General features: G+C 39.6%; 1 protein-coding gene across 5 annotated transcripts in view; it reads right to left on the bottom strand.

Annotated features, from left to right (window-relative positions):
* Positions 1-15,642, bottom strand: part of ncaph2 (non-SMC condensin II complex, subunit H2) — a 38,866-nt gene that overhangs the window by 9,238 nt on the left and 13,986 nt on the right. For all 5 annotated transcript variants that reach the window (XM_072562742.1, XM_072562740.1, XM_072562743.1 and 2 more), the window contains exons 9-19: positions 14,712-14,798; positions 12,712-12,812; positions 12,531-12,602; positions 10,422-10,488; positions 9,216-9,320; positions 8,936-8,989; positions 7,728-7,798; positions 6,666-6,783; positions 3,028-3,096; positions 2,812-2,867; positions 1,595-1,696 (exon numbers count right to left, since the gene is read on the bottom strand). In XM_072562742.1, the coding sequence (XP_072418843.1) occupies positions 1,595-1,696; positions 2,812-2,867; positions 3,028-3,096; positions 6,666-6,783; positions 7,728-7,798; positions 8,936-8,989; positions 9,216-9,320; positions 10,422-10,488; positions 12,531-12,602; positions 12,712-12,812; positions 14,712-14,798 (902 nt within the window). The remainder of the gene's footprint in view (positions 1-1,594; positions 1,697-2,811; positions 2,868-3,027; positions 3,097-6,665; positions 6,784-7,727; positions 7,799-8,935; positions 8,990-9,215; positions 9,321-10,421; positions 10,489-12,530; positions 12,603-12,711; positions 12,813-14,711; positions 14,799-15,642) is intronic.

Raw genomic sequence — 15,642 nt, 5'->3', positions numbered from 1 at the left:
CCACCGGGGTGTTTTCCTATCTTCCTGGTGGTGGAAATTGAACAAAGATTCGTGCACTTTGTGTCTTTCACTGTGTCTCACACCTGCACACACACACCATGGATGCTGGGGAAAAAATAAGCACTACCACAATTAGGCGGTAGTTTGGGGGTTTTTTAAAAAAAAATTCCTACTCCCAGCTATGGAATATTTTACAGCTCCACCTGGAACACTCCAATGGTTGGGTTAGGAAACTGACTCCGAAGAAATTGTTTAACTGCACAGTATGTGAAGATTGTTGCAACAACTCGGAAGCTACCAGATGAAAGGAATGGAAGTGAACTAGAGGTTTGCAAGTTGAAAAACAAGTTGGAATTAACAGCAATACAGAAATTGAAATTGGAACAATTGAGGGCTAGGGTGGAATAAAATGCAACAAGAATTATCCATCCTGTGGATATGATAAAAGACGTAACTAAAGAATCTTTTAAATCCATACTGATAATATGGTACATTGTAGCTTACAGCATAATGGGCACAGACAAAATAAACAGAGATATAATTACTAAATTAAATTTAGACTAGCTATGTCTGTTTTTGTAAATTCTGTATTAATTGGATATAAACTCCAATCAAAAAAATGTTGATTCAGTGTTGGCTCATGGTAATACCTTTCTCAACTATTATGGTCACTTCTGCCTAGATATTCCTGAACGTTTACTTGCCTGCTCTGCTTTATACCATTTTAGTAGATGTAGTAGTGAATTCTGCCTTGTTGCCTGCTTGCATACTGGATTAGAAAAGGAGTCTGGAACTCATTGTAGGAACTCCATTCCACTTTACCCATCTCTTCTTGCCATATCAATTCACGGTAATAGAACTTTTCCAATTTTTAAATTCATTTCCTAAATTTGTTTGCATACTTCTTCCTTTGGTTTAACTTCACTTTTGGATGGCTTGTAGATTACTCAAGTGTGTTTGATGCTTTTATGTTTATTTCTGTGAATTCTATTCCTGTCTTACGAATAACTGCATGACCCTTTGTACTGCTGCAATTATTTCTAACAAAGACAGCTATTCCACTCTCCTTTTCCTCTTTTTTTACAAAATGTCACCTCTGCAAGTTTAATTCCCAGTAATTCCTATTAAATCTGGTTCCTCGTTGTCACCAGATTTTCTCATTTTATTAAGGACACTGTGTATTGTACAGATAGTTAAATTCATTTTTAATAGCAGTTATTTTCCACCTTATATTTTATTTGTTCTATAACTCCTTATTCCCTTGTCATTTATGCCCTTTTGATTCATATGCCTTATTACCTCCTTTACTGACTCTGTTATATTAAAGATTGTTTCATTTCCTGGGCATACATACCCTCCTCTGGTAATGTTAGTTACTGACCATTCAGCCAGCCCTTCAAAGAATAGCTACTATGCAAGAGGACCAAGATTTCAACCAAAGAAAATCTAAAATAAAAGCTATAAATGCTGGAAAGACACATTAGTAGGAGACCAGAGGTAGGATCATGATTTGTCAAATGCTAAGTAAGCTGCTATAATCACCACAGCCCCAAGATTACACTGAGACTAATGTGGCGAGCACAATCACTTTTACCTGTTCTTCCAGTCTTGGGCCAATTTTCTCCTCCCAGTCCCTTACACGAAGAGAGAGAGCTGTTTCCTGGGCATACTTCTGGGAATTAGCGATAAACAGGTCCTAGAACACAGGAATGTGTAAATCTAGAACAGCCCACTCCAACAATGCACTAGGAATTGCCATAAATTCAGGATCAGAGATGAATGCAAGTCTCACATACAATTATCTTTCATGTGTAGAGCATGTATTTAAATTGGAACATTAAAAAAATCAGCCTGTACTCCAGATTACATAGTACTCCCCATAGCCAGGGTATAGTATGGAGTATATTACCCCTTGATTTCCAATAACACTGTTCTTTCCTTACACATTAAAAATGAGCAGTATATACCTCAACAACACTATTCCTGTAAGGTTAAATAAGGGGGCTATTACCAATTACTTCACCACTTTGCAGTAAAACTTGTTATATTTAAATGACAGACTTGTCACTAATGCTCTCATCCCAAGAATGGATCATGGAAAGTTTGGGTACTGGCTCTATTATGAACCTACTGAATCACAGAATTGTTACGACACTGGAGGCCATTGGGCCCATCATGCCCGCACCTGTTCTATTAAAGTGTCCTGCCTTTCCCCATGTCCCTGCACACTATTTATGTTGAAATAAATCAATGTCTTTTTGAATGCCTCAATTGAACCTGCCTCTACCAAACTTCTAGACTAGTAATTCCATACCCTAACCAATTGCCGAGTTAAAAAAATACATTTTCTCACATTGCTCTTGCTTCATTTACACATCACTTTAAATCTCGGTTCTCATATTCTTATTTTCTTTTATGAGTGGGAACAGCTTCTCCCTATCTAATCTCTCCAGCCAGCTTGATTTTGAAAAGCTCTATTAAGTCTCCTCTCAGCTTTCTTCTCTCAAAGAGCAATAGCCCAAACTTCTACAATCTATCTTCATTAAAGTTTCTCATTCCTGGAACAGTTTGCTAACCATTGCTTGCTGAAAATTTTAGTACTTTGAGAAAATCAAGTCCCTTAGAAAAACTAATCAAGGCTCCCTAGTTTAGAACTGTTGGTTACATCAATACATAATCAAATGACACTGTTCTCTAAACTGATTTCAACTGCAGCAGAGATTTTAATTATAGCTGAATATTAAACTTTTTCTGTACAGTGACTGAATAATGAATACTAAAATATATTTAGTTTGCAGAAATTTTACATACCACATTCCTTCTGACAAGCTCCTCATAACTCACAGATCCCGTTTCTCCAAAAGGTTCTGCAATTACAGATGGTAACTTTAATTACTGACAGCAAAACAACCAGAAATGATTGCTGTGTCACAAGAGTATTTACCCAGAGTTACAGAGGAGCGCGGAGCGTTAAACCGATGTTACACGGGACAGGTTTTATCCATAATGACAGGAAAGGGGTATTACCCAGATTTGGGGGGTTGTGGTTGTCCTGAGCTGCATCAGCTTCTTGATCCAAATTAATGTCATAATCATCTAAGATAAAAGAAACACAGATTGAAAGTTGCAGCTTTCCAACTGCTCACAGTAGTTTGCTTAGCAATGCTAAACTAATATGTCAAACAGCAGGCAAATTCAACTTTCATGCACAATTGGCTCATGACCCAAGCTGGATCTCACTGAGTCATTGCCGATCCCCGATTATCCTTGAGAAAGATAGAGTGAGCTATCTTTTTGAACCACTGCAGTCCATCTGGTGCAGGTACATTCACAATGCTATAAAGGAAGAGTTATGTGAGAAGGAGAAATGGATCAAATCACTTTTACCTATCCATCATTGCTCCTACGTTGCCAGGGCAAATAGTCTGTGACCAGAAACAGATGCATTGTTCACTTTCTCCACTCTCCTTTGCCTAATCTGCCGCATTTCAAATAAGATGATAAGTCATCATAATCCAGGAAGAGTTTCTGGTATATCAGTATCTGGATATTTCAGTGATAGAAATCACTTCTGAATTATTTAGATCTGGGCACTTCTACGATAGACTAGACTTGACCAGTGAGAGTAGCTTCGCCAGTCCATATCTAAAAGGAATACTGTGAACAGTTTGGTCCCCTTATCAAAGGAAAAGATATACTGACAACAGAGAAATTGAAGGTTCATTTGATTGTTCCCATGTATGAACAGATTTTATAAGGAGGTTAAAGTAGGTTGTGCATGTACTCAGAGGAGTTTAGATGTATGAGAGCTGATCATTTTGAAAGGCGCAGGATTCTTTGGGAGTATGACAGGGTAGATGTGTAGAGGTTATCTCCAACATTCCCACTAAGCTGCACTGTTCATGCACACAGCCACTCCAGTGTTCCAGACATAGGTGATCAGTGTGCCAATGTAGCTTGCAGCACTAGCTTCCGATTCTGGTTGTCTCCCCTTGTGGGAATGTCCAGGACCAGTGGACATGATCTCCGAATAAGGGTTACCTATTTAAGACAGAGATGAGAAGGAATTTCTCTCAAAAGGTAGTGAATTTGTGAAATTCTTTACCACAGAGAGCTCTTAAGGTGAGATCATTAAGTATATTCAAGGCTGAAAGAGAGTTTTACTCAGTAAGGAAATTAAGCATTATAGGGAAAAGTCAGGAAAGCAGAATTGAGGATTATCAGATCAGCCATGATCTGTCAATGGCAGCGCTGACTCAATGGGCTGAATGGGCTACTTCTGCTCTCGCATTTTATGGTCTTCTAGAAAATGTCTTGTCTGTTTCAAGTCTGGCGTGCTGATCACTTAGTTCTCAGAGTTGCTGCAATAGAAGTTGTGGCCAATTATAGCATTAATTCATTAATGTTTAACATTTTTGACCTTTTTTGTACCATCCATAATTAAAAAAGAATACCATTAATTCTAAACCAGGGCACTACCTCCCACTAACCAACAGTAACTGGAGAGTGTTTGTGATCTTTACTTTCTTCCCACACTGCAATTAAATTGTATTTGAAATTCTAGAAAGTTACAGATTTCCATCCAACTGCTGGCAGATTTGTTGAAGTTGTGGTTCTGTTGCCTTTTTGAGGCAGATTGTGGGAGGAAATTAATCCCACCTCCTACACAAATAAATTATGCAAATAAGACAAATGGTGAATATCTAAATATGAAACAATTGCTCCAAAACTACATGAGTGGGCTTCGTGTCACTCTGCAGAATATTAAAATGTAATTGTGCAGTCAGAGGATTATCTGCACAGTAATGAGGCTGAATAGGTCCAGCAGGTATTGTTCTGGGCACCACCCCACTGATCCCAGTCACGCTTTCATTTCACTCACACACACACACACACACACACACACACACACACACTACTGATTTTGATTTTGTTTTCTCTTTCTCATACACACCCATCACAGCAACATGCAAGTAATAAAGGAACAATGCTGGAGGGCTAGATGGCCAACTGTGGTCCTATTTCTTTTGGACTAAGTACAGAAATCAATTCATTGCCGAAATATCCTCAGTAACAGCATTCTCTGATTATTTATGTTCGTGGCAGTCCTGCTGTAAAGGTAGCAGCTGTAGCACATTCAATATCTTCACATCACACTTAAAACATGCACATAGACAATTGTTTGTATAACCCCTTCAACCACAATAAACACTGAGAGCAGAGTATATTGCCTCTTTATTCCAGATAACAGTCACCTCATGATCTGTACGGGAGTATATTAATCCTTTTTGGGATGAGTACTTGTGTAAACTAGATTGAGAGGTAACATGTTTGCTGCCAGGATTCTTAAGTATCACTAACTGGTTTGACCACAGTGGTAGAGGATCTGGCCTGAGCTAGATTCCAAACTAATCTGTGTAAATAATATTTCAGGAATCAACTTGTTAATACATAGCACAAGCTGTCTTGAAAGATGATGGGAATCAGGTGATACTGATCATTCAAATTCAAAATTAGATTTTAGAAATAACATTGCATAGTAGAGTATGAATGATTTCAGGTATACAAGTGATTGCTCAAACTTGGGAGTAACAGGAGACTTTTGATTCCCATAACTGCTCATTGCTAGGTTTCTCATTCATGCCTGGGTCTGTCGTGGATGTGTGTTGATTAGTGCAATTAGTCAACAACTCCATTATTGTCAAATCTTGCAAATACTAGGTCATTAAACCAACCAGACAGACATTTTCATCTAGAAATTCTGATATTCACATTTACACATTGATCTTGTTACCCTGGAAATAAGGAGGTGACAACGGACACTGGGGAAAGCAATACAGAAATTTGGTCATTTCAGCAAATTGGGATAATGTTAAAAAAAAACAAATGGCACAGCTAGACTCATGGGCCAGGCAAACGCAGTTTTATAAAATGTCCGAAATGCATTTTGGAAGCACCAAAAGAAATGCCTTAAATAATGAGATTTCAAAACTAGTAAAGTTATGGGCCTCAAAAAAGCAAGAAAATACTGTTAAATCTGTACAACTTGGTGAGGGCATAATTCAAATTCTGGCACTTCATTACCAAGAGAATGTAAAAGCAATGAGAATTGTGCAAACTAAATTATTTGCGGAATACAGCAATGAGACCAAGAAAATGACTACCACAGGTCAAAATATTAAAAGTGAAGCTGGGTAAGCACAGGGTAATAGAGGATATGCTGATGGTGTTAGAAGGAGAAGGATGGGAGGAGGCATATTTAAGTCAAACACTTGTGTTGATATATTGTGCTAAAGTGCACATTTCTGTGCTGTACATACTAAGAAAAAGACTCAATGCTACTGAATTGAGAGTCAAGTTAGGGTTCTCCTCACTCATGTTGAGAAAGTTAACAGAGGTCATTAAGACTGCAATGCAGGCCTGTGGAAGACAATCATGCGAGGGAACAAATGAAAAACAGTTATAAAACAACAAAATAACACTATAGAACACAAATCCAAGAAAACAGAAATAAAAGAAAAAGAATATACAAATGGTGTAAATAAAGGAAGGGAAGGTTGCCCATCCTACAGCAGTCCCTGCAGTTGTTTCAGTACAGGAATTATTTCTATCTTTGCAACATAATTAAGGTCCCAGAGTGGGAGAAATCCCTTCTCTTTCATTACCTTCCACTCCGTCGTTATCCAGATGGTCTTCAGCTTGTTCTTGTAAGTCATTTAATTCTTCTTCCATGTTTCCTGCTTCTACATCTAACTCCTCTATTACCCTCCCACGCAGAGCAATCTGCAGAGGAAAGACTTGATTAGCATAATCATATACACAAACAGTAGGAGTTCTAACACAAACCAGAATACATCAACGAGCACAGCACCTGAATCACACTCCATTTTCATCAGCTTCCCGTCAGATCAGTGACTCAAGGGTGAGATTAATCTCTGCCACATATTACAGCATCTTCATACTGTTTGCGCACCCTATGACAGTGACATGCACCTTCAACACACGCTGCACAACGTACACCAACACATATGCATGCTCACCTACACATCAACAGCCCTAATCAATGCCCGAACACAAGCACACAAAATTGGAACCTGTCACCTCTTCCACAATACGGCAAGAATTAATTATTCTGCATGACCCACTTAAAACAGAATTAAAATATAGCTGCTCCAAGCTCTCCAATTGCAGTTTTCCACTTTTATCCCAAATCCTTCCCTTCTAATTCCATCCCAATTCCCCAATAAATGGATGTAATTATACGTACATATTCTAACATTGTCCTCAAAAGGCCCTTTTGGCAAATCATTCAGCATGACAATCTTGGTGAAAACCTAACTTCCTCCTTCCTTCTCTTTGTAGCATCTTTAATTTGCGCCCCTAGTTACGGATTCACTGATCTGAGGACAATGATCTTTCACAAGTGTACTATTACCAGAAGTGTTCATCAGGTATTGATCAGGAACAGGAAACCTTGGTTGATTTTTCACTTTCTTAAAGCAGTGTCAGACGGCAGCGCCCTGACTGCCACACAAGAACAAATAGTTCAGCACAGACCTGGCTGTGTTGCTCACTTCCTTACTGATCCAGTCAAAACTCTTGCTGTTAATATTCCTCAACTAGTTCAAATGAATTTTTTGCATAAAATGTACCGAAGGACTTTATGAGAGTTTCCCACCATCCACAGGTATTTGTCTCCCTACTCATGTTTCTCGCCAAACACTCACCATCATTTGCTGATGTTTCCTTTGAGCTTGGAGTCTGTCTTTCATGTATTGCCAGTACAGAACCTCCAAATCTGCAAAGGAAGGAGATCAATTTACAAATTAAATAAAAAGCTCAAAGCTCCACCCTCACAAGAAACAGTTTTTACTTGATGAGGTCTCTCCCCACTATCAGCCACCCTTTACAGAGGCTTACTCTGCAGAGAGCCCACCGGTATTGAGCCTATGCACAAGAAGTGTGTATTCTGCCAGTGCCATTCAACTTCTGACCTCATTAAAGCCTTGGTCCAAAGATGGAAAAGAAAAGCTGAACTGTGGTGAGGTGAGGGTGACTGCCCTTTTCATTGAGGCTGCATCTGACAGCATGTGGCATCATTGAGCCCTAGTAAAACTAGAGTCAATGGGAATCAGTGGTTAAAAAAAAGAACACATATACAACTATTCACTCTCTCCACCACCAATGATCAGTAGCCGCAGAGTGTGCTGTTTACAAGATGCACTGCAGCAATTCATCGAGGGTCCTTTGCAACACCTCCTAAACATACGATCATCTAGAAGGACAATGGGCAATAAAGGCTGGCCCAGCCAGCGATGCTTACAATCTATGAAGAAAAATATATTTCAAAACCATGCACATGCTTTCTTCCATTCTCAGCTATCCAGTCAAAGGCAAAGAGTCACATGCAATGGCTCATCAGCCCATTCTCAGAATTACATTCAAAATCTCCGAGGATCTATATTTGTTCCCCTTGTATTTATTATCTTATCCAATCCCCAGTGACACAATTTAAAGGCTCCTCATTCTAAGGCTCCTCACATAGCTGACAATAATCAATTGTACCTCACAACCATCTCTCTCAAACCCTCCATTGTCACTGATTTGGCACGCTGCTCATCTAATACCCAAGTCACAATCAGCAGAAATTTTCTCCATTATTATCTCTAGTTCTTCTTTGGTCAGTGTCTGATACATAACCAAATAGTTATCCCATGGAAGTACACATTACTGGTGGTTGCTGAAGGAATGGGTAACTGAAAAGACAATAGTTGCCTCAGTGAAAGAGTAGGGCTCCATCAAGATATGGGCGGTAAGCTCCATAAAACCAACTCACTCCAGGTCTTATATTCAGTAAGTTCAGAGGAAACGTTCTAAATTTACCAACTGATGTACGAATCGAAGCTGATCCCAGACGCTCAGCTCTGCCTCTCACCTGCAAATGTTGGGCCTCTTTTCCGATTTTTTGTCTCACTCCATCCACCGTAATCTGGACAGAAGAGAAAAGCAAATGAGAGGTTAAAATAGAAAGATGTGTAGAGAAGATTGTAATGTACAATTACAGTAGCAATGAATCTCATAGTATATATCATATCAATAGTGAACTACACAGTACATTAATTCACCTGGGACTGGTGACAACGTTAGTGTTACCCACAGCACAAACTTCATAGATTCGGCCAACACAGGGAGGAAAAAGGGCAATGGTTACTCACATGTCTCAGAGAACCATTTCCCAAAATCTTTCTGTTTTACAAAGGTTTTCCGTTTTCGTTTGCCTCCAGTGATATCAACACGCGCTGGGATAATAAAATGTATTCCTGAAAAATACAAAATCACAGCATCAGGTCTAGGGTGTGAATAGGTAACAACACAAACATGTTGCAACCAGACTTTCACTTACTCCATGGTTCAACAGCTTGTCAGCTGATCAGTGCGCCACTGTGCTATGCAGGCAAGGACAGCAGGTCAGAAACTATGAGTCTGGTACGATCATTGGCTTTTACTCAAAATGGGTCAGCAGCAGGGGACAGGTATGAAATTTCAGTTAGGAACCAGAGGACATTCAGCTCTTCAGATTTGCTGCACCATTCAAATTGGACCACAGCTGATCTGCATGCCAAAACCATTCACCTACCTCTGCTCTTGACCCCAGTTTGACTAACATCTGTTAATCTAGGTTAGGAGGAACCAATCAGCTCCCAATACCAACAAAAGTTCCAGATTTCTACTATTTTAAAATCCCAATATCACTCTTGAAAGGTCGAGCTCTAAATTTCAGACTGTGGTCAGCTTCCAATCACTGTCCTGCTGCAAGGTGCCTATTCTATGGCAGACTCAGCTGTACTATCCTTCGTGGTTCAATAGAGATCATCATTCTCAACCCAAGCTCAATGATGAAAACTGGCCAGGTGAGATAGCAGCACGTAACAGGGGGATGAAGTCTAAATGTTCTTCATTCTCTCCCCCAATCTAATTATGCCCATGTTCCTCAAACTGTTCAACCTCTGGCACCAGCCGCTGCATTTGCACAACAGAGTTATATTTCAAAACTTAATTCCCAAAACGTGCTGCCTGAAGATCATTCTGCTCACATGAGCGGCAGTTGATGTTTACCACAAAAGGAATTGAGGAGGGCTATCAAACACACTGCTAAAATTGTCATCAACATCACAATCGTTATGTTCCTTAAAGTCGATGTCAGCAGGTGGTGTTTTGGAAACAGTGAAAGGTAGAAAATAAATAATGACACAACTATCATTCAACTATCATTCAACAATACCATGCCCAATTTGTCCCTTGATAATCCCATTAATATTCCTTGTTGAACCTAAGAAATGTTGCTGGAGTTTAAATCTCTATGCCAGGTTCATTCCTCCTGGCAGAACTCGAGATAGAAGCTGATATATTCACCAGGGTACCTTTCTTGAATGGCTTGTCTTGAGCAGCTTCAAAAGGATCCAGACTCCTCCAAGGGTTGAGCACTTCCTACAGTGCAAACAGCCAACATTCATTAAAAGAATTAACTTGCATTTATATAGTGACTTTCACAACTTAATGTATAGTTCATATGCAGCATTTAGTAGGGTTGACAGCTATTTGCAGACAGCAAGATTTAGAAATAGCAATGAGATGTGTGACCAGATTAATTGGTTTTGATGTTGGTTGAAGAATATAGACATCATACCTGACAGCACAACATACCCTCAGCAAGTGCAGCACTCCATGAGCACTGGCTCTTTATCAATGTAGCAGCCTTTCAGCAATACCCTGGAATGTCAGTCTGAATTATAAGTTAAGTTTATGTCCACCAAATTCTCCTTCCTCTATTCTCCAAAAATCTAATGCCCAGGCTAACCCGTTCTAAACTGTCTTAATCTGTCAATCTACGAAATGTCCAGGGCCCTACCATTAGATTTATCTCCACCATTTGTATCATACTTTCTTCCAGAATGTCTCATCACTCTGAATATAGACAGGGTCAATATGATGGGGCAGCAGCTGCTAGAGAAAGTAGTGATGAATTCTTAAAAACTTTACACCTTTGCTGCAAATAAGCTAACTATGAAATCAAGTTCTGACAGAGAATCTTGTCATTTCAGGACAGGTGAGTAACAAGATACGACTTCCTGCTTCCCCACTGTCTCCAAAACAGACACAGGAACATAAAGAGAAATCATGAATAGAGACATTTGGTGTGTTGTGCTCAAACTTTTAAAGATGGTAGGACAGATTAACAAAGCACTTATTAAAAGGTAACAGTAAAATTGCCATATTGACAGGACCATAGGGCTATTGTCTCATCACAGAGAGACCACAGGTGGTGGTTTAACATGAGTCACTAAAGTCAGGTGAGGGGTGAGGTTAAGGTGGCAAGATTTTCATGGTGACCTCAATCATTGCAGAATTGAACTTGCACTGTTTGTGTCACTCTGCACCACAAACCAATAGTCCAGCCAACTGAGTTAATACACAAAAGTGAGGGAAGAGCGATCTAATTTCAAGTCAGGATGGCGTATTACTTAGAGAGGAACATGAAGTTGGCAGTTTTCACATTTCTGCTGCTTTTGTCCTTCGAGGTGGTAAAGGTCATAGATTTTTCAGGTGCTTTAAGTCGGTCTTGGCGAGTTGTTGCAGTACATCTTTTAGCTGATGCAAACTAGGGGACTGTCTGTTGGCATAAGGATTGAACGTTGAAAGTGTTGGATGGGGTGCTAGTCAAGCATCTGCCTTGTCCTGGACGGTGCCAAGTTTCTTCAATACTTTTGGACATTGATGTCGCGTCTACACACTGTGCTATCCTCAGTGCTTCTTGCAAGTGCTATTCAACATGAAGGAGTACTGATTTGCCAATTATGACTCGTAGGGTCATGGATCTTTCTCCCAACTTTGTTACCAGTCATGGGCAAGCAAAAAAAAAATCAAGAATATAGAATAGAATTCCATTATCTGAATGTCGGTAATTCTGCTGAACGACACAGGTTCTCTTTAGCCATTTCTTTAGCCATGTTTGACCCAAAGCCATGAGATTCCAAGAAGGTGGAAGTCAATGGCCTTTGAGCCACTCCCTGCCAGTGGGAAAGGTATCTAGGACATGTTGCTTAACTCTCAATTTTGGCAAAAGTTCCCAAATGTTATTGAGGAGGGTTTGCAGGTTTGACGGGACTGAACATGGAGTCATGATGCCCTAATCCAACACCCAGGCTGATGTCAGATGATCTGCATGTTTTTATCCTTTCAGGTTTTTAAGTAGTGGTTTGACACAATGACATGGCTTGCTAGGCCATTCCAGAATACCTGAAGTTTTCATTTAAACAACAACAGATGAAATTAATGGAATTCAAATTCCGTTCTCATTTCCAGATAAGACGTAGCCAGATGATTGGCATATTAATCCAATGATATAGACACTGTGTTACTGTACTCAATGAGAAGATATAAATTTTCTGCTGTGACTTCAGACTTTCTTGTTTGAAATTTTGTTTGAAATGAAACAAAGGAAAACTGATTTTAGGATTTGTTGTCACTACCTTTGTGTGCATTTTGCCAGGCACTGCTGGATCCCTCTTACGCAGCACGTAACCCTGATTTCCAGCATCAGCCTGCAGGAACATGAAGTGGCCGAATTACATTTACACAAAGAGCTGATAGAGTTTAGTATCACTACACACACTTACCAATGTTCAGATTCCCATTGTAAACAGCACTCACCGTCTGTTTTGTAATGTGCTCCTGAACCAAATCACCCTCTGCGTAAAGTGGAACAAAACTGCCATCAGCATCACCAACGTCATCATCGATTCCTGTGGGACCTAAGACAAGATCACACATTGAAGGCATTTAGCTCAGATTATTCTCTCCAACCTCTCTGTATGTTAACAACTAAAACATAAAAAGATTGAGGACTGGGGGGCAGTCAGGGATTACCAATATATTGTGTTCCACTTATTTATTAAAAATAACAGCAGTCTTTCCAAACTTAAGCACAGTCCTACCCACTGCCTCACCCATGTCTTGATACAACCCTTTGCCCCAGATACATCCCAATTGTCTTTACCCAACCACTAAACTATTCCAATCCTTGGTTCACTTGCCAACAGTTTTCAACACTGATCAACCTGATAGCTCTGAGCAAATACAGTGAATCCACGGAACAATAAAGATCAGTAATTGGGAGGGTTTTATATTGCAAGTATCCTTGCTGAGGTTCTGCATTATGTGCCTGAGCACTGTTGCAAAATCCCAAATGTGATTCCTGGCCTGGCCAGGCCAGACTGAGCTGTCTGAGGTCAGGCTGCTACAACCAGTCTTAGTGATCTTAAGCTCAATAAGAAGAGCAATGATTGGCAATATGTTCAGCACTGTCCACGTCTGCACTATCTGTGTATCAATACCTGTTGTACACAGTACAAAGTTCATTCCTGATATCAAGGCAAACAGTTTCTGATACTCAGTAAACAATTACTTGAAAATTTTGCCAGCTTTCAAAATCTGAATTAGAGATAGGCGTTCCAAAGGGGAAGGAAGACAATTGGATGTAACGGAAAAAAGCAGGTTATGCTTACGCACCCTAGGGATTTGCATGGATTCAGATAAGAATGCTTACATTCTGCTTATTTAATCAGCAACTTGGCTAGCAACTTTAAATGTAGCCGCACATTGGAAGAGTTAGTTTGCTTGTTTCTCTATATCAGGAGATAAAATCTATTTCCAGTTGTTGACTACAATGGGGAAGCAATGGCTTGGCGTAGTTGCAGCATCACTGCTAGCAATCCAATGACAGCTGGTGTAATTTGAATTCAATTAGATCTGGAATACAAAGTTGGACTCAGCAGTATTGCTATGAAACTACCAACGACTGTCATAAAAACCCATCCAGTTCAGGGATCTTTTAGAAGGAGATCTGCCATCTTTACCTGCAACACAAGTTTCCAGATCCACAGCAATATGATTGACTATTAATTGCCCTCTGTAATAGCCTAGCAATTCACTAGATTCAAAGGCAATTAGAACTGTGCAACAAGTACTGGTCTTTCTAGTGACACACAATGAATAAAACAGAAACAAAGAAAAAAAATTGGAAGTGGTGCTTTCAAGAACAATGTGCAAGTTGATTGAAGCAAATTAGACTATCAGTTGGTGAATCATGGCGAGATATCTCATCTACAAGACCCTGTTAGATTGAACAGCCTTCTGCAGCAGGTATTTCATTTTGGGTTAGCTGTGATTAAAAGTGAATAGTATTGATTTTACCCAAAAGTGTACTGCTGAGAAAACAGGCAATGTGTTACTGTGCCCATTCTGATACCAGAAGAACTCTCAGTATCCCTTAGCTTGGACAGTGTAGAATTATTCAAGTATCCTGCTTTTAATCACTGAGCTCTAGAATGTTAAGCAGGGATAAAACAAATCTCAGCTGTCAGTCTTCCTTCCTCATGCAAGGGACCAGCAGGTGGCTGGCACCTACAGAACAGCAGGAGACACCACTTTTCAGGTCACACAACTGACAATCTGAATTAGTGTGAAAGAAACCACTGAGATTTCTGTAACACATACCTGATGAAATGCACCACTTGTTTATTTTGCATGAAGTAGTGTGAAATATCAGATTGGTCCGTCAATCCCATGTGGCGCTAAAATATACCGAGCAAAAGAGGCAAAGCAGCAACCCTCATAAAGGAATGGTTTCCTCTCTAGAGTAGGAGACTTACCCCCTTCATCCAAGAAGTTCAATACTGGAACTGGAGTTTGACTGTCACTGTTATCCATGCCTATGTCCTTTTGAACATTCTGCAAATCTGTAAATGATGTGACACACAGTGTAATATCATATTTCTGCTGTGTAACCTGCCTGCGCCTACATCACATGCTTCACACAGCAAGCACGAGCAGCAATCTTTGAAGTAAATAATTATAAGGAGGGCAGATTTCTTTGAAGAACAATACAGCACCAGTAACTATTCAGCCTATCATGTCTGTGCTGGCTCTTTGAAAGATTTTTATACATTAGTCCCACACCACTGTTTTTAACCTTGACCCTGCAATTGTTTTTCCTCTTCAAATTATTAACTCGATCCCCATATGAAAACTATTGAATTTACTTCCATTACACTTGTAGGTGGTGAATTCTCAATCATAACATAATGTAATGAAAATCTTCTGATGTCTTCTTATTTTTACCAACTTGTGCTCTCTAGTTACTCACTCTGTTGCTAATCAAAACAATTACTACTGCCACCATCTAAAGCTTTCATAATTTTGAATAACTCCGTTAAATCTCTTAACCTCTCTGCGCTGAGAACAACTAAAGTTGTCCAGTCTCACCACATCAATGATGCCCCTCAACCCTGGAACCATTCTAACAAATCTCTGCACTGTGTAATCCCACTCAATCCATATTCTGCTAAATAAAACTTCTATTTTTGTAACCCCTTTAAAATGGAAACCATCCATTATATTTCACAAGAAAATTACCAAAATTTGACACAGATTTTTAAGGGGTTAGGACAGATGAACTAAAGCTTGGTCAAATATGGAAACTTTGGTACAGGAAAGAGAAATAGAGGTTTAAGGAGAAAATTCCAATATTTAGGACCTCGACAGTTAAAAGTACTGCTGCAATGATGAAGTGATTTAAATTTG

This window comes from Chiloscyllium punctatum, chromosome 44, assembly GCF_047496795.1.
Source record: "Chiloscyllium punctatum isolate Juve2018m chromosome 44, sChiPun1.3, whole genome shotgun sequence".
NCBI lineage: Eukaryota > Metazoa > Chordata > Chondrichthyes > Orectolobiformes > Hemiscylliidae > Chiloscyllium > Chiloscyllium punctatum.
This window is presented reverse-complemented; position numbering and strand designations above follow the sequence as displayed.